Source organism: Bufo bufo, chromosome 3 (genome assembly GCF_905171765.1).
Source record: "Bufo bufo chromosome 3, aBufBuf1.1, whole genome shotgun sequence".
Taxonomy (NCBI): Eukaryota; Metazoa; Chordata; class Amphibia; order Anura; family Bufonidae; genus Bufo; species Bufo bufo.
In genome coordinates, this window is record NC_053391.1 from 306,662,795 (window position 1) to 306,686,112 (window position 23,318).

The following is a 23,318-nucleotide window of genomic DNA, read 5'->3' on the forward strand; positions in this document are numbered from 1 at the left end:
AGCGTCATACTACTTTCCCCAAGAGGCCATCACAGCCTTGCCTACTATTGGCATGGCTGTGATTGGCCAGTGCAGCATGTGACCCAGCCTCTATATAAGCTTGGGTCACGTAGCGCTTCACGTCACTCTGCTGATTCAAGCATAGGGAGAGGTTGCAGCTGCAACGTTAGGGCGAGATTAGGCAGATTAACTCCTCCAAAAGACTTCATTCTGTGATCGATCTCCAGCTGTGGATCATTGAAGTGCTAATATCGAATTGCTCACTCTTTTTAGCCTGCCCAGAGCGTTTTTATATCACTTTTTTCTGGGGTGATCGGCGGCCATTTTGTGGCTTGTGGTGCGCCAGCACAAGCTATCACCAAGTGTATTTAACCATCAATAGTGTGGTTATTTTGTGCTATATCCTACATCAGCTGCAGGCTGAGCCTGTGTCACTGAAGTGCATTTAACCATCAACAGTCTGGTTATTTTTTGGCCATATACTACATCAGCTGCAGGCTGAGCCTGTGTCACCGAAGTGCATTTAACCATCAACAGTCTGGTTATTTTTTGGCCATACACTACATCTGGTGCAGGCTGAGCCTGTGTCACCCAAGTGCATTTAACCATCAATAGTGTGGTTATTTTTTGGCCATATACTACATCAGGGGCAAGTTGAGCCTGTCACCCAGCGCCTAAAAAATAGACCTGACATTTCTATTCAACCAAATCTGTACTGTTTTAGCTGGTCAAGTTATTTGTAGTGACCGTAAAAGCACAGTTTTTGCTCTGGGTTGAAAAACTATTCCCAAATTTGACATTCTCAAAATAAGTAGTTTCTGCTATATCAGGCCTACTTGAAATCTATCCCAAAAAGGATATCTTAGATTCAAGGTGCTGATAGTGTCATTCAGAAAAACTTAACACACACGCTACCGTGCAGATACAAGTCTAATTCTGTGATTAAACCTATACCTGTCACACAGCGCAAAAAAAAATAGGCCTCACATTTCTATTCAACCAAATCTGTACTGTTTTAGCTGGTCAAGTTATTTGTAGTGACCATAAAAGCACAGTTTTTGTTCTGGGTTGAAAAACTATTCCCAAATTTGACATTCTCAAAATAAGTAGTTTCTGCTATATCAGGCCTACTTGAAATCTATCCCAAAAAGCATATCTTAGATTCAAGGTGCTGATAGTGTCATTCAGAAAAACTTAACACACACGCTACCGTGCAGATACAAGTCTATTTCTGTGATTAAACCTATACCTGTCACACAGCGCAAAAAAAAAACAGGCCTCACATTTCTATTCAACCAAATCTGTACTGTTTTAGCTGGTCAAGTTATTTGTAGTGACCGTAAAAGCACAGTTTTTGTTCTGGGTTGAAAAACTATTCCCAAATTTGACATTCTCAAAATAAGTAGTTTCTGCTATATCAGGCCTACTTGAAATCTATCCCAAAAAGCATATCTTAGATTCAAGGTGCTGATAGTGTCATTCAGAAAAACTTAACACACACGCTACCGTGCAGATACAAGTCTAATTCTGTGATTAAACCTATACCTGTCACACAGCGCAAAAAAAAAAACAGGCCTCACATTTCTATTCAACCAAATCTGTACTGTTTTAGCTGGTCAAGTTATTTGTAGTGACCGTAAAAGCACAGTTTTTGTTCTGGGTTGAAAAACTATTCCCAAATTTGACATTCTCAAAATTGTGGTGAACGGGAACAATGAGGAAAACATCTAATAAGGGACGCGGACGTGGACATGGTCGTGGTGGTGTTAGTGGACCCTCTGGTGCTGGGAGAGGACGTGGCCTTTCTGCCACAGCCACACGTCCTAGTGAACCAACTACCTCAGGTCCCAGTAGCCGCCAGAATTTACAGCGATATTTGGTGGGGCCCAATGCCGTTCTAAGGATGGTAAGGCCTGAGCAGGTACAGGCATTAGTCAATTGGGTGGCCGACAGTGGATCCAGCACGTTCACATTATCTCCCACCCAGTCTTCTGCAGAAAGCGCACAGATGGCGCATGAAAACCAAGCCCATCGGTCTGTTACATCACCCCCATGCATATCAGGGAAACTGTCTGAGCCTCAAGTTATGCAGCAGTCTCTTATGCTGTTTGAAGACTCTGCTGCCAGGGTTTCCCAAGGGCATCCACCTAGCCCTTCCCCAGGGGTGGAAGAGATAGAATGCACTAACGAACAACCACTTATTTTTCCTGATGATGAGGACATGGGAATACCACCTCAGCACGTCTCTGATGATGACGAAACACAGGTGCCAACTGCGGCGTCTTTCTGCAGTGTGCAGACTGAACAGGAGGTCAGGGATCAAGACTGGGTGGAAGACGATGCAGGGGACGATGAGGTCCTAGACCCCACATGGAATGAAGGTCGTGCCACTGACTTTCACAGTTCGGAGGAAGAGGCAGTGGTGAGACCGAGCCAACAGCGTAGCAAAAGACAAAGAGGGAGCAGTGGGCAAAAGCAGAACACCCGCCGCCAAGAGACTCCGCCTGCTACTGACCGCCGCCATCTGGGACCGAGCACCCCAAAGGCAGCTTCAAGGAGTTCCCTGGCATGGCACTTCTTCAAACAATGTGCTGACGACAAGACCCGAGTGGTTTGCACGCTGTGCCATCAGAGCCTGAAGCGAGGCATTAACGTTCTGAACCTTAGCACAACCAGGCACCTGCATGCAAAGCATGAACTGCAGTGGAGTAAACACCTTAAAAACAAGGAAGTCACTCAGGCTCCCCCTGCTGCCTCTTCTGCTGCTGCCGCCTCGGCCTCTTCTGCTGCTGCCGCCGCCTCGGCCTCTTCTGCTGCTGCTGCCGCCGCCTCGGCCTCTTCCTCAGCCTCTGGAGGAACGTTGGCACCTGCCGCCCAGCAAACATGGGATGTGCCACCAACACCACCACCTGCGTCACCAAGCATCTCAACCATGTCACACGGCAGCGTTCAGCTCTCCATCTCACAAACATTTGAGAGAAAGCGTAAATTCCCACCTAGCCACCCTCGATCCCTGGCCCTGAATGCCAGCAATTCTAAACTACTGGCCTATGAAATGCTGTCATTTAGGCTGGTGGACACACACAGCTTCAAACAGCTCATGCCGCTTGCTGTCCCACGGTATGTTGTTCCCAGCCGGCACTACTTCTCCAAGAGAGCTGTGCCTTCCCTGCACAACCAAGTGTCCGATAAAATCAAGTGTGCACTGCGCAACGCCATCTGTGGCAAGGTCCACCTAACCACAGATACGTGGACCAGTAAGCACGGCCAGGGACGCTATATCTCCCTAACTGCACACTGGGTAAATGTAGTGGCGGCTGGGCCCCAGGCGGAGAGCTGTTTGGCGCACGTCCTTCCGCCGCCAAGGATCGCAGGGCAACATTCTTTGCCTCCTGTCTCCTCCTCCTCCTACTCAGCTTCCTCCTCCTCTTCTTCCACCTGCTCATCCAGTCAGCCACACACCTTCACCACCAACTTCAGCACAGCCCGGGGTAAACGTCAGCAGGCCGTTCTGAAACTCATATGTTTGGGGGACAGGCCCCACACCGCACAGGAGTTGTGGGGGGGTATAGAACAACAGACCGACGAGTGGTTGCTGCGGGTGAGCCTCAAGCCCGGCCTGGTGGTGTCCGATAATGGGCGAAATCTCGTTGCAGCTCTGGGACTAGCCGGTTTGACGCACATCCCTTGCCTGGCGCATGTGCTGAATTTGGTGGTGCAGAAGTTCATTCGCAACTACCCCGACATGTCAGAGCTGCTGCATAAAGTGCGGGCCGTCTGTTTGCGCTTCCGGCGTTCACACCCTGCCGCTGCTCGCCTGTCTGCGCTACAGCGTAACTTCGGCCTTCCCGCTCACCGCCTCATATGCGACGTGCCCACCTGGTGGAAGTCCACCTTGCATATGCTGGACAGACTGTGCGAGCAGCAGCAGGCCATAGTGGAGTTTCAGCTGCAGCACGCACGGGTCAGTCGCACTGCGGATCAGACCCACTTCACCACCAATGACTGGGCCTCCATGCGAGACCTGTGTGCCCTGTTGCGCTGTTTCGAGTACTCCACCAACATGGCCAGTGGCGATGACGCCGTTATCAGCGTTACAATACCACTTCTATGTCTCCTTGAGAAAACACTTAGGGCGATGATGGAAGAGGAGGTGGCCCAGGAGGAAGAGGAGGAAGAGGGGTCATTTTTAGCACTTTCAGGCCAGTCTCTTCGAAGTGACTCAGAGGGAGGTTTTTTGCAACACTAGAGGCCATGTACAAATGTGGCCAGACAGGGCCCACTACTGGAGGACGAGGAGGACGAGGATGAGGAGGAAGTGGAGGAGGATGAGGATGAAGCATGTTCACAGCGGGGTGGCACCCAAAGCAGCTCGGGCCCATCACTGGTGCGTGGCTGGGGGGAAACACAGGACGATGACGATACGCCTCCCATAGAGGACAGCTTGTCCTTACCTCTGGGCAGCCTGGCACACATGAGCGACTACATGCTGCAGTGCCTGTGCAACGACAGCAGAGTTGCCCACATTTTAACATGTGCGGACTACTGGGTTGCCACCCTGCTGGATCCCCGGTACAAAGACAATGTGCCCACCTTACTTCCTACACTGGAGCGTGATAGGAAGATGTGCGAGTACAAGCGCACGTTGGTAGACGCGCTACTGAGAGCATTCCCAAATGTCACAGTGGAACCAGTGGAAGCCTAAGGCGAAGGCAGAGGAGGAGCAAGAGGTCGCCAACGCAGCTGTGTCACGGCCAGCTCCTCTGAGGGCAGGGTTAGCATGGCAGAGATGTGGAAAAGTCTTGTCACCACGCCACAGCTAACTGCACCACCACCTGATACGGAACGTGTTAGCAGGAGGCAACATTTCACTAACATGGTGAAACAGTACCTGTGCACACCCCTCCACGTACTGACTGATGGTACGGCCCTATTCAACTTCTGGGTCTCCAAATTGTCCACGTGGCCAGAGCTAGCCTTTTATGCCTTGGAGGTGCTGGCCTGCCCGGCGGCCAGCGTTTTGTCTGAACGTGTATTCAGCACGGCAGGGGGCTTCATTACAGACAAACGCAGCCGCCTGTCTACAGCCAATGTGGACAAGCTGACGTTCATAAAAATGAACCAGGCATGGATCCCACAGGACCTGTCCATCCCTTGTGCAGATTAGATATTAACTACGTCCCCTTAACATATATATTATTCTACTCCAGGGCACTTCCTCATTCAATACTATTTTTATTTTCATTTTACCATTATATTGCGGGGCAACCCAAAGTTGAATGAACCTCTCCTCTGTCTGGGTGCCGGGGCCTAAATGTGTGACAGTGGTCTGCTCCAGTGGTGGGTGACGTGAAGCCTGATTCTCTGCTATGACATGAAGACTGATTCTGCGCTGACATAAGGCCAGATTCTCTGTTACGGGACCTCTCTCCTCTGCCTGGGTGCCTGGGCCTAAATGTGTGACAGTGGCCTGTTCCAGTGGTGGGTGACGTGATGCCTGATTCTCTGCTATGACATGAAGACAGATTCTGTGCTGACATAAGGCCAGATTCTTTGTTACGGGACCTCTCTCCTCTGTCTGGGTTCCTGGGCCTAAATGTGTGACAGTGGCCTGTTCCAGTGGTGGGTGACGTGAAGCCTGATTCTCTGCTATGACATGAAGACTGATTCTGCGCTGACATAAGGCCAGATTCTCTGTTACGGGACCTCTCTCCTCTGTCTGGGTGTCGGGGCCTAAATGTGTGACAGTGGCCTGTTCCAGTGGTGGGTGACGTGAAGCCTGATTCTCTGCTATGACATGAAGACAGATTCTGTGCTGACATAAGGCCAGATTCTCTGTTACGGGACCTCTCTCCTCTGCCTGGGTGCCGGGGCCTAAATGTGTGACAGTGGCCTGTTCCAGTGGTGGGTGACGTGAAGCCTGATTCTCTGCTATGACATGAAGACTGATTCTGTGCTGACATAAGGCCAGATTCTCTGTTACGGGACCTCTCTCCTCTGCCTGGGTGCCTGGGCCTAAATATGTGATAGTGGCATGTTTCAGTGGTGGGTGATGTGAAGCCTGATTCTCTGCTATGACATGAAGACAGATTCTGTGCTGACATAAGGCCAGATTCTCTGTTACGGGACCTCTCTCCTCTGTCTGGGTGCCGGGGCCTAAATATTTGACAGTGGCCTGTTCCAGTGGTGGGTGACGTGAAGCCTGATTCTCTGCTATGAAATAAAGACTGATTCTGTGCTGACATAAGGCCAGATTCTCTGTTACGGGACCTCTCTCCTCTGTCTGGGTGCCTGGGCCTAAATGTGTGACAGTGGCCTGTTCCAGTGGTGGGTGACGTGAAGCCTGATTCTCTGCTATGACATGAAGACAGATTCTGTGCTGACATAAGGCCAGATTCTCTGTTACGGGACCTCTCTCCTCTGCCTGGGTGCCGGGGCCTAAATGTGTGACAGTGGCCTGTTCCAGTGGTGGGTGACGTGAAGCCTGATTCTCTGCTATGACATGAAGACAGATTCTGTGCTGACATAAGGCCAGATTCTCTGTTACGGGACCTCTCTCCTCTGCCTGGGTGCCGGGGCCTAAATGTGTGACAGTGGCCTGTTCCAGTGGTGGGTGACGTGAAGCCTGATTCTCTGCTATGACATGAAGACTGATTCTGTGCTGACATAAGGCCAGATTCTCTGTTACGGGACCTCTCTCCTCTGCCTGGGTGCCTGGGCCTAAATATGTGATAGTGGCCTGTTTCAGTGGTGGGTGACGTGAAGCCTGATTCTCTGCTATGACATGAAGACAGATTCTGTGCTGACATAAGGCCGAATTCTCTGTTACGGGACCTCTCTCCTCTGTCTGGGTGTCGGGGCCTAAATATGTGACAGTGGCCTGTTCCAGTGGTGGGTGACGTGAAGCCTGATTCTCTGCTATGAAATAAAGACTGATTCTGTGCTGACATAAGGCCGGATTCTCTGTTACGGGACCTCTCTCCTCTGTCTGGGTGCCTGGGCCTAAATGTGTGACAGTGGCCTGTTCCAGTGGTGGGTGACGTGAAGCCTGATTCTCTGCTATGACATGAAGACAGATTCTGTGCTGACATAAGGCCAGATTCTCTGTTACGGGACCTCTCTCCTCTGCCTGGGTGCTGGGGCCTAAATGTGTGACAGTGGCCTGTTCCAGTGGTGGGTGACGTGAAGCCTGATTCTCTGCTGTGACATGAAGACAGATTCTGTGCTGACATAAGGCCAGATTCTCTGTCACGGGACCTCTCTCCTCTGCCTGGGTGCCGGGGCCTAAATGTGTGACAGTGGCCTGTTCCAGTGGTGGGTGAAGTGAAGCCTGATTCTCTGCTATGACATGAAGACTGATTCTGTGCTGACATAAGGCCAGATTCTCTGTTACGGGACCTCTCTCCTCTGTCTGGGTGCCTGGGCCTAAATGTGTGACAGTGGCCTGTTCCAGTGGTGGGTGACGTGAAGCCTGATTCTCTGCTATGACATGAAGACTGATTCTGCGCTCACATAAGGCCTGATTCTCTGTTACGGGACCTCTCTCCTCTGTCTGGGTGTCGGGGCCTAAATGTGTGACAGTGGCCTGTTCCAGTGGTGGGTGACGTGAAGCCTGATTCTCTGCTATGACATGAAGACAGATTCTGTGCTGACATAAGGCCAGATTCTCTGTTACGGGACCTCTCTCCTCTGCCTGGGTGCCGGGGCCTAAATGTGTGACAGTGGCCTGTTCCAGTGGTGGGTGACGTGAAGCCTGATTCTCTGCTATGACATGAAGACTGATTCTGTGCTGACATAAGGCCAGATTCTCTGTTACGGGACCTCTCTCCTCTGCCTGGGTGCCTGGGCCTAAATATGTGATAGTGGCCTGTTTCAGTGGTGGGTGATGTGAAGCCTGATTCTCTGCTATGACATGAAGACAGATTCTGTGCTGACATAAGGCCAGATTCTCTGTTACGGGACCTCTCTCCTCTGTCTGGGTGCCGGGGCCTAAATATTTGACAGTGGCCTGTTCCAGTGGTGGGTGACGTGAAGCCTGATTCTCTGCTATGAAATAAAGACTGATTCTGTGCTGACATAAGGCCAGATTCTCTGTTACGGGACCTCTCTCCTCTGTCTGGGTGCCTGGGCCTAAAAGTGTGACAGTGGCCTGTTCCAGTGGTGGGTGACGTGAAGCCTGATTCTCTGCTATGACATGAAGACAGATTCTGTGCTGACATAAGGCCAGATTCTCTGTTACGGGACCTCTCTCCTCTGCCTGGGTGCCGGGGCCTAAATGTGTGACAGTGGCCTGTTCCAGTGGTGGGTGACGTGAAGCCTGATTCTCTGCTATGACATGAAGACAGATTCTGTGCTGACATAAGGCCAGATTCTCTGTTACTGGACCTCTCTCCTCTGCCTGGGTGCCGGGGCCTAAATGTGTGACAGTGGCCTGTTCCAGTGGTGGGTGACGTGAAGCCTGATTCTCTGCTATGACATGAAGACTGATTCTGTGCTGACATAAGGCCAGATTCTCTGTTACGGGACCTCTCTCCTCTGCCTGGGTGCCTGGGCCTAAATATGTGATAGTGGCCTGTTTCAGTGGTGGGTGACGTGAAGCCTGATTCTCTGCTATGACATGAAGACAGATTCTGTGCTGACATAAGGCCGAATTCTCTGTTACGGGACCTCTCTCCTCTGTCTGGGTGCCGGGGCCTAAATATGTGACAGTGGCCTGTTCCAGTGGTGTGTGACGTGAAGCCTGATTCTCTGCTATGAAATAAAGACTGATTCTGTGCTGACATAAGGCCAGATTCTCTGTTACGGGACCTCTCTCCTCTGTCTGGGTGCCTGGGCCTAAATGTGTGACAGTGGCCTGTTCCAGTGGTGGGTGACGTGAAGCCTGATTCTCTGCTATGACATGAAGACAGATTCTGTGCTGACATAAGGCCAGAATCTCTGTTACGGGACCTCTCTCCTCTGCCTGGGTGCTGGGGCCTAAATGTGTGACAGTGGCCTGTTCCAGTGGTGGGTGACGTGAAGCCTGATTCTCTGCTGTGACATGAAGACAGATTCTGTGCTGACATAAGGCCAGATTCTCTGTCACGGGACCTCTCTCCTCTGCCTGGGTGCCGGGGCCTAAATGTGTGACAGTGGCCTGTTCCAGTGGTGGGTGACGTGAAGCCTGATTCTCTGCTATGACATGAAGACTGATTCTGTGCTGACATAAGGCCAGATTCTCTGTTACGGGACCTCTCTCCTCTGTCTGGGTGCCTGGGCCTAAATGTGTGACAGTGGCCTGTTCCAGTGGTGGGTGACCTGAAGCCTGATTCTCTGCTATGACATGAAGACTGATTCTGCGCTCACATAAGGCCTGATTCTCTGTTACGGGACCTCTCTCCTCTGTCTGGGTGCCGGGGCCTAAATGTGTGACAGTGGCCTGTTCCAGTGGTGGGTGACGTGATGCCTGATTCTCTGCTATGACATGAAGACTGATTCTGCGCTGACATAAGGCCAGATTCTCTGTTACAGGACCTCTCTCCTCTGTCTGGGTGCCTGGGCCTAAATGTGTGACAGTGGCCTGTTCCAGTGGTGGGTGACGTGATGCCTGATTCTCTGCTATGACATGAAGACAGATTCTGTGCTGACATAAGGCCTGATTCTCTGTTACGGGACCTCTCTCCTCTGTTTGGGTGCCGGGGCCTAAATATGTGACAGTGGCCTGTTCCAGTGGTGGGTGACGTGAAGCCTGATTCTCTGCTATGACATGAAGACAGATTCTGTGCTGACATAAGGCCAGATTCTCTGTTACGGAACCTCTCTCCTCTGCCTGGGTGCCGGGGCCTAAATGTGTGACAGTGGCCTGTTCCAGTGGTGGGTGACGTGAAGCCTGATTCTCTGCTATGACATGAAGACAGATTCTGTGCTGACATAAGGCCAGATTCTCTGTCACGGGACCTCTCTCCTTTGTCTGGGTGCCGGGGCCTAAATCTGTGACAGTGGCCTGTTCCAGTGGTGGGTGACGTGAAGCCTGATTCTCTGCTATGACATGAAGACAGATTCTGTGCTGACATAAGGCCAGATTCTTTGTTACGGGACCTCTCTCCTCTGTCTGGGTGCCTGGGCCTAAATGTCAGACAGTGGCCTGTTCCAGTGGTGGGTGACGTGAAGCCTGATTCTCTGCTATGACATGAAGACTGATTCTGCGCTGACATAAGGCCAGATTCTCTGTTACGGGACCTCTCTCCTCTGTCTGGGTGCCGGGGCCTAAATGTGTGACAGTGGCCTGTTCCAGTGGTGGGTGACGTGAAGCCTGATTCTCTGCTATGACATGAAGACAGATTCTGTGCTGACATAAGGCCAGATTCTCTGTTACGGGACCTCTCTCCTCTGCCTGGGTGCCGGGGCCTAAATGTGTGACAGTGGCCTGTTCCAGTGGTGGGTGACGTGAAGCCTGATTCTCTGCTATGACATGAAGACAGATTCTGTGCTGACATAAGGCCAGATTCTCTGTTACGGAACCTCTCTCCTCTGCCTGGGTGCCGGGGCCTAAATGTGTGACAGTGGCCTGTTCCAGTGGTGGGTGACGTGAAGCCTGATTCTCTGCTATGACATGAAGACAGATTCTGTGCTGACATAAGGCCAGATTCTTTGTTACGGGACCTCTCTCCTCTGTCTGGGTGCCTGGGCCTAAATGTCAGACAGTGGCCTGTTCCAGTGGTGGGTGACGTGAAGCCTGATTCTCTACTATGACATGAAGACTGATTCTGCGCTGACATAAGGCCAGATTCTCTGTTACGGGACCTCTCTCCTCTGTCTGGGTGCCGGGGCCTAAATGTGTGACAGTGGCCTGTTCCAGTGGTGGGTGACGTGAAGCCTGATTCTCTGCTATGACATGAAGACAGATTCTGTGCTGACATAAGGCCAGATTCTCTGTTACGGGACCTCTCTCCTCTGCCTGGGTGCCGGGGCCTAAATGTGTAACAGTGGCCTGTTCCAGTGGTGGGTGATTTGAAGCCTGATTCTCTGCTATGACATGAAGACTGATTCTCCGCTGACATAAGGCCAGATTCTCTGTTACGGGACCTCTCTCCTCTGTCTGGGTGCCGGGGCCTAAATGTGTGACTGTGGCCTGTTCCAGTGGTGGGTGACGTGAAGCCTGATTCTCTGCTATGACATGAAGACAGATTCTGTGCTGACATAAGGCCAGATTCTCTGTTACGGGACCTCTCTCCTCTGCCTGGGTGCCTGAGCCTAAATATGTGACAGTGGCCTGTTCCAGTGGTGGGTGACGTGAAGCCTGATTCCCTGCTATGACATGAAGACAGATTCTGTGCTGACATAAGGCCAGATTCTCTGTTACGGGACCTCTCTCCTCTGCCTGGGTGCCGGGGCCTAAATGTGTGACAGTGGCCTGTTCCAGTGGTGGGTGACGTGAAGCCTGATTCTCTGCTATGACATGAAGACTGATTCTGCGCTGACATAAGGCCAGATTCTCTGTTACGGGACCTCTCTCCTCTGTCTGGGTGCCTGGGCCTAAATGTGTGACAGTGGCCTGTTCCAGTGGTGGGTGACGTGAAGCCTGATTCTCTGCTATGACATGAAGTCTGATTCTGCGCTGACATAAAGCCAGATTCTCTGCTATGGCATGAAGAGACTGATTCTCTGCTGACATGAAGCCAGATTCTTTGCTATGGCATGAAGAGACTGATTCTCTGCTGACGTGAAGCCAGATTCTCTGCTATGGGACCTCTGTTCATTTGATATTGGTTAATTTTTATTTTTTTAATTTTAATTTTAATTCATTTCCCTATCCACATTTGTTTGCAGGGGATTTACCTACATGTTGCTGCCTTTTGCAGTCCTCTAGCTCTTTCCTGGGCTGTTTTACAGCCTTTTTAGTGCCCAAAAGTTCGGGTCCCCATTGACTTCAATGGGGTTCGGGTTCGGGACGAAGTTCGCGTCAGGTTCGGATCCCGAACCCGAACATTTCCTGGAAGTTCGTTCGAACTTCTCGAACCCGAACATCCAGGTGTTCGCTCAACTCTAGTGATAACCAATATAAACCTAATATCACGCGATATAAACCTAATATCAAGCGATATAAACCAAATATCATGCGATATAAACCTAATATCAAGCGATATAAAATTAATATCAAGCGATATAAAAGGGGCAAATAAAAGGGGGCGTGGTACCTGTCACTTTGACTAAACATATACCCTCTTACTACTGGCAGCAGTATGAGGAAGCCACTGAGTGGCACAATGACAGAGTCTGGAGGTGGCGGCAGCAGCAGTAGCAGCATCAGGAGAAGGCCTCCGAGTGGCACAATGACAGAGTGTGGAGGTGGTAGCAGCTTGAAGAAGTCACAGAGTGACACAATGACAGAGTATGGAGGTGGCAGCAGTATGAGGAGGCTACCGAGTGGCACAGTGACCGATTTGGGAGGTGGCAGCAGTATGAGGAAGCCACTAAGTGGCACAATGACACAATGAGTCTAGAGGTGGCGGCAGCAGCAGCATCAGTAGGAGGCCACAGAGTGGCACAATGACCGAGTGTGGAGGTGGCGGCAGCATCAGGAGGCCACAGAGTGGCAAGGCGACATAGTGTGGAGGTGGCAGCAGCATGAGGGGGTCGCAGAGTGGCATGACGACGAGAGTTTGTGGAGTTGGCAGCAGCATGAGGAGGCCACAGAGTGGCTGCTTCGTCTATTCATTTATAGGGAATATGGGACAGAACAGAAGGTTAAAATTTCTCAACTTTATAAAGTGTTGCTTAAAACAAGATTTAATAATACACATTCTCCGGCACAAAAGGCTTTTCAAATTGATTGTCCGGGAATTTCCCTCGAAGATTGAGATAATATATTGGCGAATTTAAGTTTAATTTCTTATAATTTTAATCAAGTTTTAGTTCAATTTAATATTCAATATTTCATAAATTTAATAATAAAAATGAAGTGTTGCCTAAGACAGGAGAGAATCCGCCAGTTTATTCGACAACGTGGTTACGATGGAGAAAGCATTCCAAAAAACTATTTTTCTCCACCTGGAGATGAATCCTGTCAAGATTGAAGTGTGGTATCGGCTGTTCATCGACCCAGATACTTCTGGGGGAACCTGCCTGGCATGAACAGGCCTCTAGTAGCTACAGTCAATGAGAAGCGTCAAGATCACTTTGAGCCCGGTGGAGTCGCGAAGTTCATCAAGATATGTCACTAAAGATTCTTACCACATATAATCACAGCACTAACCACTGAATAAATTTTGTTTTTCGACCGAAATAGTTCAATAAAGATTTTACCGCATACAACCGCAGCTCTGACTGCTGAATAAATGTAGTTTTTCTACCGAAATACGTCAATAAAGATTTTACCACATATAACCGCAGCGCCGAACAATGAATTAAATTTGTTTTTCGACCGAAATATATCACAAAAGGTTTTACCACATATAACTGCAGCGCTGAACGCTGAATAATTATTTTTTTTGCAACCGAAATATGTCACTAAAGGCTTGGGACTTTCCACCTCGGCTCGCCACAAGCCATCAGTTCTCTGAAAGGTGCAGAGTCCACAACTTGGAAAGGAAGGGGCTGCAGCACCAGCAACTTGGACAGGAGCACGTTCAGCTTCTGTGCCGTTAGATGCATGCACGCAAACTGTTGTCTCTTGGCAATCGCTTCGGTGACCGATTGCTGACAGAATGACTAACGAGGAATAGGAGGAGCAGGAGCATCAGGACCAGCAGACGATGGGAACGACAGACATCTCCGTTAACTGCGGCACTGAACGCAGAATAAATGTATTGTTTTTTACCGAAATACGTCACTAAAGGTTTTGCGACATATAACTGCAACAGTGAACGCTGAATATATTTTCTTTTTCTACTGAAATATGTCACTAAAGGTTTTACCACATATAACTGCAAAAGTGAATGCTGAATATATTTTGTTTTTGTACTGAAATAATAACTGCAGAAGTGAAATGCGTATATATTTTTCATTTTGTACTGAAATAGGCCACTAAACTCTTTCACCACAAATAAATGCAACAGTGAAGTGCGTATATTTTTTTCTTTTTTGTACTGAAATAGGACACTGAACGCTTTCACCACATATAACTGCAGAAGTGAAATGCGTATATATTTTTCCTTTTTGTACTGAAATAGGCCACTAAAGTCTTTCACCAGAAATAAATGCAACAGCAAGTGCATATATATTTTTTTCATTTTTGTACTGAAATAGGACACTGAACGCTTTCACCACATATACCTACAGAAGTGAAATGCGTATATATTTTTCCTTTTTGTACTGAAATAGGCCACTAAACTCTTTCAACACAAATAACTGCAGAAGTGAAATGCGTATACATTTTTCTTTTTCCACAGATATAAGCCACTAAAGGCTTTTCAACATAGCACTTGCACCCCAATAACAACAACAAATTGCTGGAATGCCAGAGCTGTATAATGGCTATTTGGATCCCCAAATATTGTTTCCCTGCACTTGTAAATCGCTTTTTTTTTCACAATAAGGTTTTTCTAGCACTGTCCCTAGCGACTTCAGACGTCTCTTCCTGCACTAAGATGCTGTAAAATGATTCCTCCCTATCCTTTCCCTGCACTTGTAAATCACTTTTCTGGCACTGTCCCTAGCGCCTTCTGATGTCTCTCCCTGCACTAAGATGCTGTGAAATGACTCCTCTCTATCCTTTCCCTGCACTTATAAATCGTTTTTTCATTTTTTTTTTTCACAATGAGGTTTTTCTTATTGCTGTCCCTAGCGCCTTCTCACGTCTGTCCCTACAGTCAGAACACTGGAAAAGGTCTGACATCACAGGGCTGGCTGCTGATTGGCTGCATGCATGGCATTATGGGTCAGCCTGCCTTCCCAGAGTTCCTTGCCCCATGTCCTCACACGTGTAGCCACCATTTTACCATAAAGCGAGAGGAAATTTGCATTTGTTGCGAATCAAATTTTTCCTGAAATTCTGATCGAATTCCACTTCGTCTGATTCGATTCTCTCATCTCAAGTTACTACCACCCTGCAATCCAGCATCAGTGGCTGTGCTTGCACACTAAAGTAAAAAGCACTGGCCTCTCTGGTGGCCGAGACCATAAGAATGCACATAGGCCCGGGCTTTTTCCTTTAGTGTGAGAGCACGGCCACCAATCCTAGATTGAAGGGTGGTCGTAACCTTGGAAACGAGATATGTATAATGTGATAAAAAAATGAATCCAGACAGAAAAGGAGGCAATATGGACAATCAGAATACATAAGTAAGTGCCTTGTATTAACTTTCTCTACATGATAAACACCATTTGCTGAAGCGAGACAATCCCTTTAAGATTCCAAGGAGGAACCAAGAGGGTCACTTATCAAGCTGAAATAGGCCTAAACTAGGTGTATTTCAGGGGCAGATTGCGCCTTCTCCCCACTCACGTCAGGTCTAAAAAAATTGGTGTGGCATGGGTGGGGAAGGGGACGGGCCGGTAGGCCCATCTCATTCATCGCTTTCTAAGCCTGTCTGTCTTACATTTAGAAGCAGCGCTGGATACGCCTGTTATGGAGAAGCCTGCACCTTTTCTTAACTTCGGCGATCCACCACCAGCGATGGGGCTTATTAAGACAAGCACAGAAAACGTCAGTTTTAATAAAGGTGCCCCTAAGTTTTTATATTGGTCCTGACTCTATCAGCAGCCCTCAGTAACACAGAAATCCAGGATACTTCCGCTAGGCTAGTGCTGTAGAAGGCACGCATGCTGACACCTGAACTCTAAGGCTCAGTTCACACCTGAGCGTTCTGAAACGAGCGCTCTGTATGCGCGATTGTACGGGCGTTTACAAGCGCGCATACAGAGACAAGTGTGCACACAGTGTCGCGCGTTCCCGAAAGTCTATGTACGGGAACGCGCGACAAGCGCCCAAAAAAACGCTACCGAACTTGTGTGAGCGTCGGGCGTTTTACAGCGCGATCGTACGCGCTGTAAAACGCCCAGGTGAGAACCATTCCCATAGGGAAGCATTGGTTTCTCCTTGTTGAGCGTTTTACAGCGCGTAGGAACGCGCTGTAAAACGCTCAGGTGTGAATTGAGCCTTAGGCTGGGTTCACACTTGAGCGTTTTACAGCGCGTTCAAACGCGCTGTAAAACGCTCAACACATGAAAACCAATGCTTCCCTATGGCCCTGGTTCTCACTTGAGCGTTTTACAGCGCGTTCAAACGCGCTGTAAAACGCTCAACACATGAAAACCAATGCTTCCCTATGGCCCTGGTTCTCACTTGAGCGTTTTACAGCGCTGAAAAACGCGCTGTAAAACGCCCTACGCTCAAACAAGTACTTGAGCTTCTTTGGGGCGTTTTGACGCGCGTTTGTGGCCATAGGACATTGCAGTCAATCACACAAACGCGCGTCAAACGCGCGTTTACTATTGCAAAAAACGCTGGTCAAAAACGCGCGTTAAACGCGCATATCAAAGACGCTCAGGTCTGAACCCAGCCTAAGGCTGGGTTCACACTTGAGCGTTTTACAGCGCGTTCAAATGCGCTGTAAAACGCTCAACACATGAAAACCAATGCTTCCCTATGGCCCTGGTTCTCACTTGAGCGTTTTACAGCGCTGAAAAACGCGCTGTAAAACGCCCTACGCTCAAACAAGTACTTGAGCTTCTTTGGGGCGTTTTGACGCGCGTTTGTGGCCATAGGACATTGCAGTCACAAACGCGCGTCAAACGCGCGTTTACTATTGCAAAAAACGCTCGTCAAAAACGCGCGTCAAAAACGCACGTTAAACGCGCATATCAAAGACGCTCAGGTCTGAACCCAGCCTTAGGCTGAAATCACACTTGAGCGTTTTACAGCGCGTTCAAATGCGCTGTAAAACGCTCAACACATGAAAACCAATGCTTCCCTATGGCCCTGGTTCTCATTTGAGCGTTTTACAGCGCTGAAAAACGCGCTGTAAAACGCCCTACGCTCAAACAAGTACTTGAGCTTCTTTGGGGCGTTTTGACGCGCGTTTGTGGCCATAGGACATTGCAGTCAATCACACAAACGCGCGTCAAACGCGCATTTACTATTGCAAAAAACGCTCGTCAAAAACGCGCGTCAAAAACGCACGTTAAACGCGCATATCAAAGACGCTCAGGTCTGAACCCAGCCTTAATATCAAATAGCACCCCCACCAATCAGCTGTTCCCTCCAGCCTCAGGTGCCTGAATTAGCTCTTGAATGGAGCAGGAAGCACAGCTCAGTTTAAAGTGAAGTGGCCTGGCTCCCATTGAAGTGAATGGGAGATGAGCTGAAATTAGGGTATTGAGTTCCATCACAGGGGCTCAATACCGAAAAAAAACACTTCCGTTTTATCCTAATGCATTCTGAATGGAAAGCATATCGTTCTGTATGCATCAGGATGTCTTCATACGGTATTTGGCCGGAGAAAATACCGCAGCATGGCCAAAATTCTGTAACACTTGCCGAAATGCCGGATCAGGCATTAATTTCCATTGACATGTATTAATGCCGGATCCGGTACCAAGTGTTCCAGAAAACCAGATCCGGTTTCCCCATCTGCACATGCGCAGACCTTTAAAAATGAGAAAAAAATGAATAATGTTAGTTGGAAATTAATGTGTTAAGTGTCAAATTGAAGTTTACTGCATTCATAACTTGACCTGTGGTGCAGATTTTAAGTCTGCAGTATCACAATTTAGGCTGCTGATTTTCGCTGTAGATTTACATGGAATTAGACCTTGTTCACACTTAGTGTTTGGTCAGTGATTTCTATCAGTGATTTGTGAGCCAAAGCCAGTTGTGGGTCAAAACACAGAACAAGTGCAGATCTTTCCCTTATACCTTATCTCTGTGTAGGCTTCACTTCTGGTTTTGGCTCACAAATCGCTGATGGAAATCCCTGACCAAACACTGAAGTGTGAACGAGGCCTTAGGCTCAATTCACACCTGAGCGTTCTGAAAGGAGCGCTCTGTATGCGCGATTGTACGGACGTTTACAAGCGCGCATACAGAGACAAGTGTGCACACAGTGTCGCGCGTTCCCGAAAGTCTATGTACGGGAACGCGCGACAAGCGCCCAAAAAAACGCTCCTGTACTTGTGCGAGCGTCGGGCGTTTTACAGCGCGATCCTACGCGCTGTAAAACGCCCAGGTGAGAACCATTCCCATAGGGAAGCATTGGTTTCTCCTTGTTGAGCGTTTTACAGCGCGTAGGAACGCGCTGTAAAACGCTCAGGTGTGAATTGAGCCTTAGGGTACTTTCAAACTAGCGTTTTTCTTTTCCGCCTTAGCGTTCCGTCCTAAGGGCTCTATACCGGAAAAGAACTGATCAGTTTTATCCCCATGCATTCTGAATGGAGAGCAATCCGTTCAGGATGCATTAGGATGTCTTCAGTTCAGTCATTTTGACTGTTCAGGACGAAGATAATACCACAGCATGCTACGGTTTTATCTCCGGCCAAAAATCCGGAACACTTGCTGGAATGCATTTTTTTCCATAGGAATGTATTAGTGCCGGATCCGACCTTAAAAAATCTGAAAAAAATAAATGACACCGCAAAGACGGATCCGGTATTTCAATGCATTCAATGCACAAATGCCATCAGTTGGCATACGTTTTGACGGATCCGGCAGGCAGTTCCGGCGACGGAATTGCCTGCAGGATTCCTCTGTAGCAAGTGTGAAAGTACCCTTACTCTGATTATTCATCCTTAGGGCTCATGCACACAAACGTATTTACTGTCTCTGTCCGTTCCATTTTATTTTTTTTGCGGACTGTATGCGGAACCATTCATTTCAACGAGTCTGCAAAAAAAATGGAAGTTACTCCGTGTGCATTCTGTTTCCACATGTCCGCATGTCCATTCTGCAAAAAATAGAACATATCCTATTTTTGTCCACATAACAGACAAGGATAAGACTGTTCTATGAAGGGCCAGCTGTTCGGTTCCACACAATACGGAATGCACACGGATGTCATCTGTATTTTTTGCGGATCGGGTGTTTTGCGGACCACAAAATACATACGGTAGTGTGCATGAGATCTTAATCAGAGGATAGTATCTTTGTTGCAAGGAATAGTTTTTTGATGATAAAAGGTGTTGTTTCTGAACCTCAAGAAAATGTTCTTTATTCACTGCTGGTGCCATATGTAGATGTGATTTGAAGTCAAATAAGTTGGGCACTCAGCCTTGATTAACCCAAACCCTGCCTCTACTCTATTGAATGACATCTCTGAGCACAATAAAGAGTGTTTTCTGTGAAATAGGTCAGCTGAGGAAGCCAACAAGGCTGCCATCAGGGACATCCAGAGCACAATGTTCAGGTACTCCAGGCATTCTGGGGCAATTTCCTGGTAACAAGTTTCTTTGAATATTGCAGTGCCATAGGTAGTTCACATGTGTGGCACAGATGGTTGTCATGTTTATATTTTTTGGTTTGTATTAACATTTTGGGGGCTTCAAAATATGTTTGCGTTGTGTTCTCATGTGTCGGAATTAACTCAGTTTTGGTGCAGATTCTCTGCTAAAATGAACATCAGATCTGATGATAATCTTCCTCAAATGCAATTGAATGGGATTTTTCACAAACCTGTTCACATGCTATTGAAATTTTCTGTACTGATTTCAATCTGCAGCAAATAATTGATATCAATGGGGTTAATCCAAAAGGGGAAATCCACGGCAATGGGAACTGCAAACCACATCAGACTTAGAAGGGTCAGCCTTGGATTTCTGGCATAGACTATTATAGGATGAGTGAACAAAGCCTTGGGTTGCAGGCAATGTCCTCTGCTTAAAGGAAATCTGTCACCAGGATAATCGCTATTGAAGTAAAGCCATAGCCTAATAGCACTTGGTACCTTTTTTTCTAGATGTCCCTTTGTTTCAGCAATAGATGTTTTCTATGTTCTGAAAATCCAGTTTATTTGGTATGCAAATTAGTCAGTAAGGTGCCCAGAGGGGCGTCACTCTTGCAGAAAGGAGCCCAGGTATGACTCTGCTAGTGCCCAAGCCCGGCCTAATGCTGGGAGCAGGGAAAAGGGCTGCAGAGTTATGGCTTGAATGTGATGTAGGAGGGGTGGGTGGACACCTTGTGGCAGGAGGCGTGCCTGGACTCCTTCCTGCAAGAGTGACGCCCCTCTGGACACCTTACTGGCTCGTTTGCATACCAAATAAACTGGATTTTCAGAGGATAAAAAACATTTATTGCTGAAACAAAGGCACATCTGGAAATAAGGTACTAAGTGCTATTAGGCCATGGCTTTACTTCAATAGTGATTATCCAAAGGTGACAGATTTCCTTTTATGCTTTAAGGAAAATATTTTATTTCCTATTACAAATTGAAGGAGTTCACAATCTTAGCATAAGAAAATAAGCATTTCAACAGAAATCAGCACTAAGTTAAATATCTACTATTATTTAACAAAATGAGTCACAAAGTCTTAAAAAAAAAACACATTACTCTCCTACACCAATCCCCACCCATTACTGTTCTGATGCTTCCACGTTCCCCTCAGCTCTCCACTTCCTATCCCGACACAAAAAAATGGAATTGCCAGGAAAGCAACCTTCATCCAGTCACTGACATTAGGGATAAGTAAATTACCCCAAAACGCCCTGAGTACCTGAGCATTGTGCTCATGATGTCCCTGATTGCAGCCTTGTTTGCTTCCCCAGCTGACTTATTTCACAGAAAATGCTCTTTTTTGTGCTCAGAGATGTCATTCTATAGAGTACAGGCAGTATTTGGGTGCAGCAAGGCTGTGCCCAACCTCTGACTTCAAACTGCCCATTTACATATGGCACCAGCAGTGAATAAAGAGCATTTTCTAGAGGTCAGAAACAACACCTTCTTTGCAAACAAAAAATCCTTGCAATAAAGATACTATGCTCAGACAAAACAATGCAAATGTTACATATCACCATGTAACTGGTATCCATTACGCTAAAGAATTATGATCTCAAAGTATAACAGCAGTTTTCCTGGTAAGGCTACTTTCACATGTGCGGCACAGTTCTCAGCAAAATTGTGTGTAGCAGTTTTTGCCCAGCTGAATCCTTGTATAGTCAATGGTTTCCAGCAAGCAGGTGGCACTATCAGGCAATGACGGCTCCAGAGAACTCCGGCAGGTTGTCCTCTGCCTGAACAGCCTGCCACAGACCTGTGCTGCAGATGTGAAACTAGCCTTAGGGCTCTTTCACACTTGCGTTATTGTCTTCCGGCATAGAGTTCCGTCGTCGGGACTCTATGCCGGAAGAATCCTGATCAGGATTATCCTAATGCATTCTGAATGGAGAGTAATCCGTTCAGGATGCATCAGGATGTCTTCAGTTCCGGTACGGAACGTTTTTTGGCCGGAGAAAATACCGCAGCATGCTGCGCTTTTTGCTCCGGCCAAAAATCCTGAAGACTTGCCGCAAGGCCGGATCCGGGATCAATGCCCATTGAAAGGCATTGATCCGGATCCGGCCTTAAGCTAAACGTCGTTTCGGCGCATTGCCGGAGCCGACATTTAGCTTTTTCTGAATGGTTACCATGGCTGCCGGGACGCTAAAGTCCTGACAGCCATGGTAAGTGTAGCGGGGAGCGGGGGAGCAGCATACTTACCGTCCGTGCGGCTCCCCGGGCGCTCCAGAGTGACGTCAGGGCGCCCCAAGCGCATGGATCACGTGATCACATGGATCACGTCATCCATGCGCATGGGGCGCTCTGACGTCACTCTGGAGCGCCCGGGGAGCCGCACGGACTGTAAGTATACCGCTCCCCCGCTCCCCGCTCCTACTATGGCAACCAGGACTTTAATAGCGTCCTGGGTGCCATAGTAACACTGAAAGCATTTGGAAGACGGTTCCGTCTTCAAATGCTTTCAGTACACTTGCGTTGTTACGGATCCGGCAGGCACCTCCGGCAACGGAAGTGCATGCCGGATCCCAACAACGCAAGTGTGAAAGAGGCCTTACTTGGGGAGCCTGATAATAAGATATTTTGTTACAATTTTATTATCCAATTAGATCATTTTATAATTTTATAATTTTTCTTTTTTCTTTTATAGTCACTGGTTGTACACAAGTCCTAGCAAGCTAAATCTGCAAACTGCTGAAAACATTGATAGGAAGGTCTGACAGTATGGGTTAAAGGAACAACTACTCCCTTGTCTGATCGGACATTGCCACATTATCTCATGTATATTTCTAAATGCACATTGAAATGGCAGTATGCTTATTACTGGTGTAGTAAGAAGTCCCAGGATCTATGAAAGTGTCTAAAAGAGTAACCGTATTTTTTATTCAGCATACAAATGCTCCGGTACATACAGGCTGGGGCGGCACGCATATCAAACACACATGTGGGCCGCCCCAACCTGTATGTACCGGAACATTTGTATGCTGAATAAAGGAGTATTTTCATCTACAGTGGTGAGTGCTGCCCATTCTATTTTCTCCTTTTGCCTCTGATGATCTGCTTGTTTGGCTGGAGCACCGCCACACTGTGTATGGACGTATAGGTGCGGTGGACCTTTGTCTATTGTTAGTGTGATGTATGGGAGCCTGGGCAGTGCCGCCTATCATTTTTCTTTTATATTGTAACTGTAATTTTTGCCCAGGCAACCAAAGTGAAGCTTTCTTAATCTGCTCTCCAAAGTTAAAAAAATATTTCTGTAATGGTATTTATTGGAATAATACTGTATCTTTGCTCCATGTGTACTGCTTTTCAAACAGTCTTGTGATTACTATGTCTTGTTGATTTTGTGGAAATTTAATAAAGCCTTGCAGCATTACAGAGCTAGATTAACCCTTATTGTCACGGCGGACGTGCACAGTATAAAAGATAACACACCAACCAGGCTCTGGACGAGAGACAGGGGAAGGGTCACCTCCTAGTTTATCCCTGACCTCTTTCCCTGCACTGCTCAGCCCACAGGCAGACCTTGAAGGTAGGTGTGCTGTGTCCTCCAGCCTGAACTGACAAAACCCTGAACTCCCTGAGATGGTGAAGTGGGGAGATAGGAGCAGCCAGCTCGCACAGAACCTGGATGGGATAGATGAAAACAACAACCAAACAAGAAATGACACTTATCCTCTGAGAGCAGGAACTGACAGCCAACCTTCCCTCCAAACTTCCCAGACCAAAATGATCAGTATAATTCGCTCAGAGCACTTAGCTGGAGACCATTTAAACTAATGACTCCACAACAGTGCACCTGATGAGAGGCGGATCCAGCACAGCACCAAAACAAATACTAAACCCGTGCTGCTATCCTGGCCGACCTCCGCACATCGTCAGAGTGGGGCATGACACTTATTTTCTGAATCCGCTCTG

The 23,318-nt window shown here is 48.0% G+C and overlaps 1 protein-coding gene across 4 annotated transcripts in view; it reads left to right on the forward strand.

The window, feature by feature from the left end:
* LOC120995198 (KN motif and ankyrin repeat domain-containing protein 1-like) overlaps positions 1 to 22,786 on the forward strand; it is a 71,236-nt gene extending 48,450 nt beyond the window's left edge. For all 4 annotated transcript variants that reach the window (XM_040424239.1, XM_040424240.1, XM_040424237.1 and 1 more), the window contains exon 4: positions 22,051 to 22,786. In XM_040424239.1, the coding sequence (XP_040280173.1) occupies positions 22,051 to 22,082 (32 nt within the window). In that variant the 3' untranslated portion in view covers positions 22,083 to 22,786. The remainder of the gene's footprint in view (positions 1 to 22,050) is intronic.
* The last annotated feature ends 532 nt before the right edge of the window (positions 22,787 to 23,318 follow it).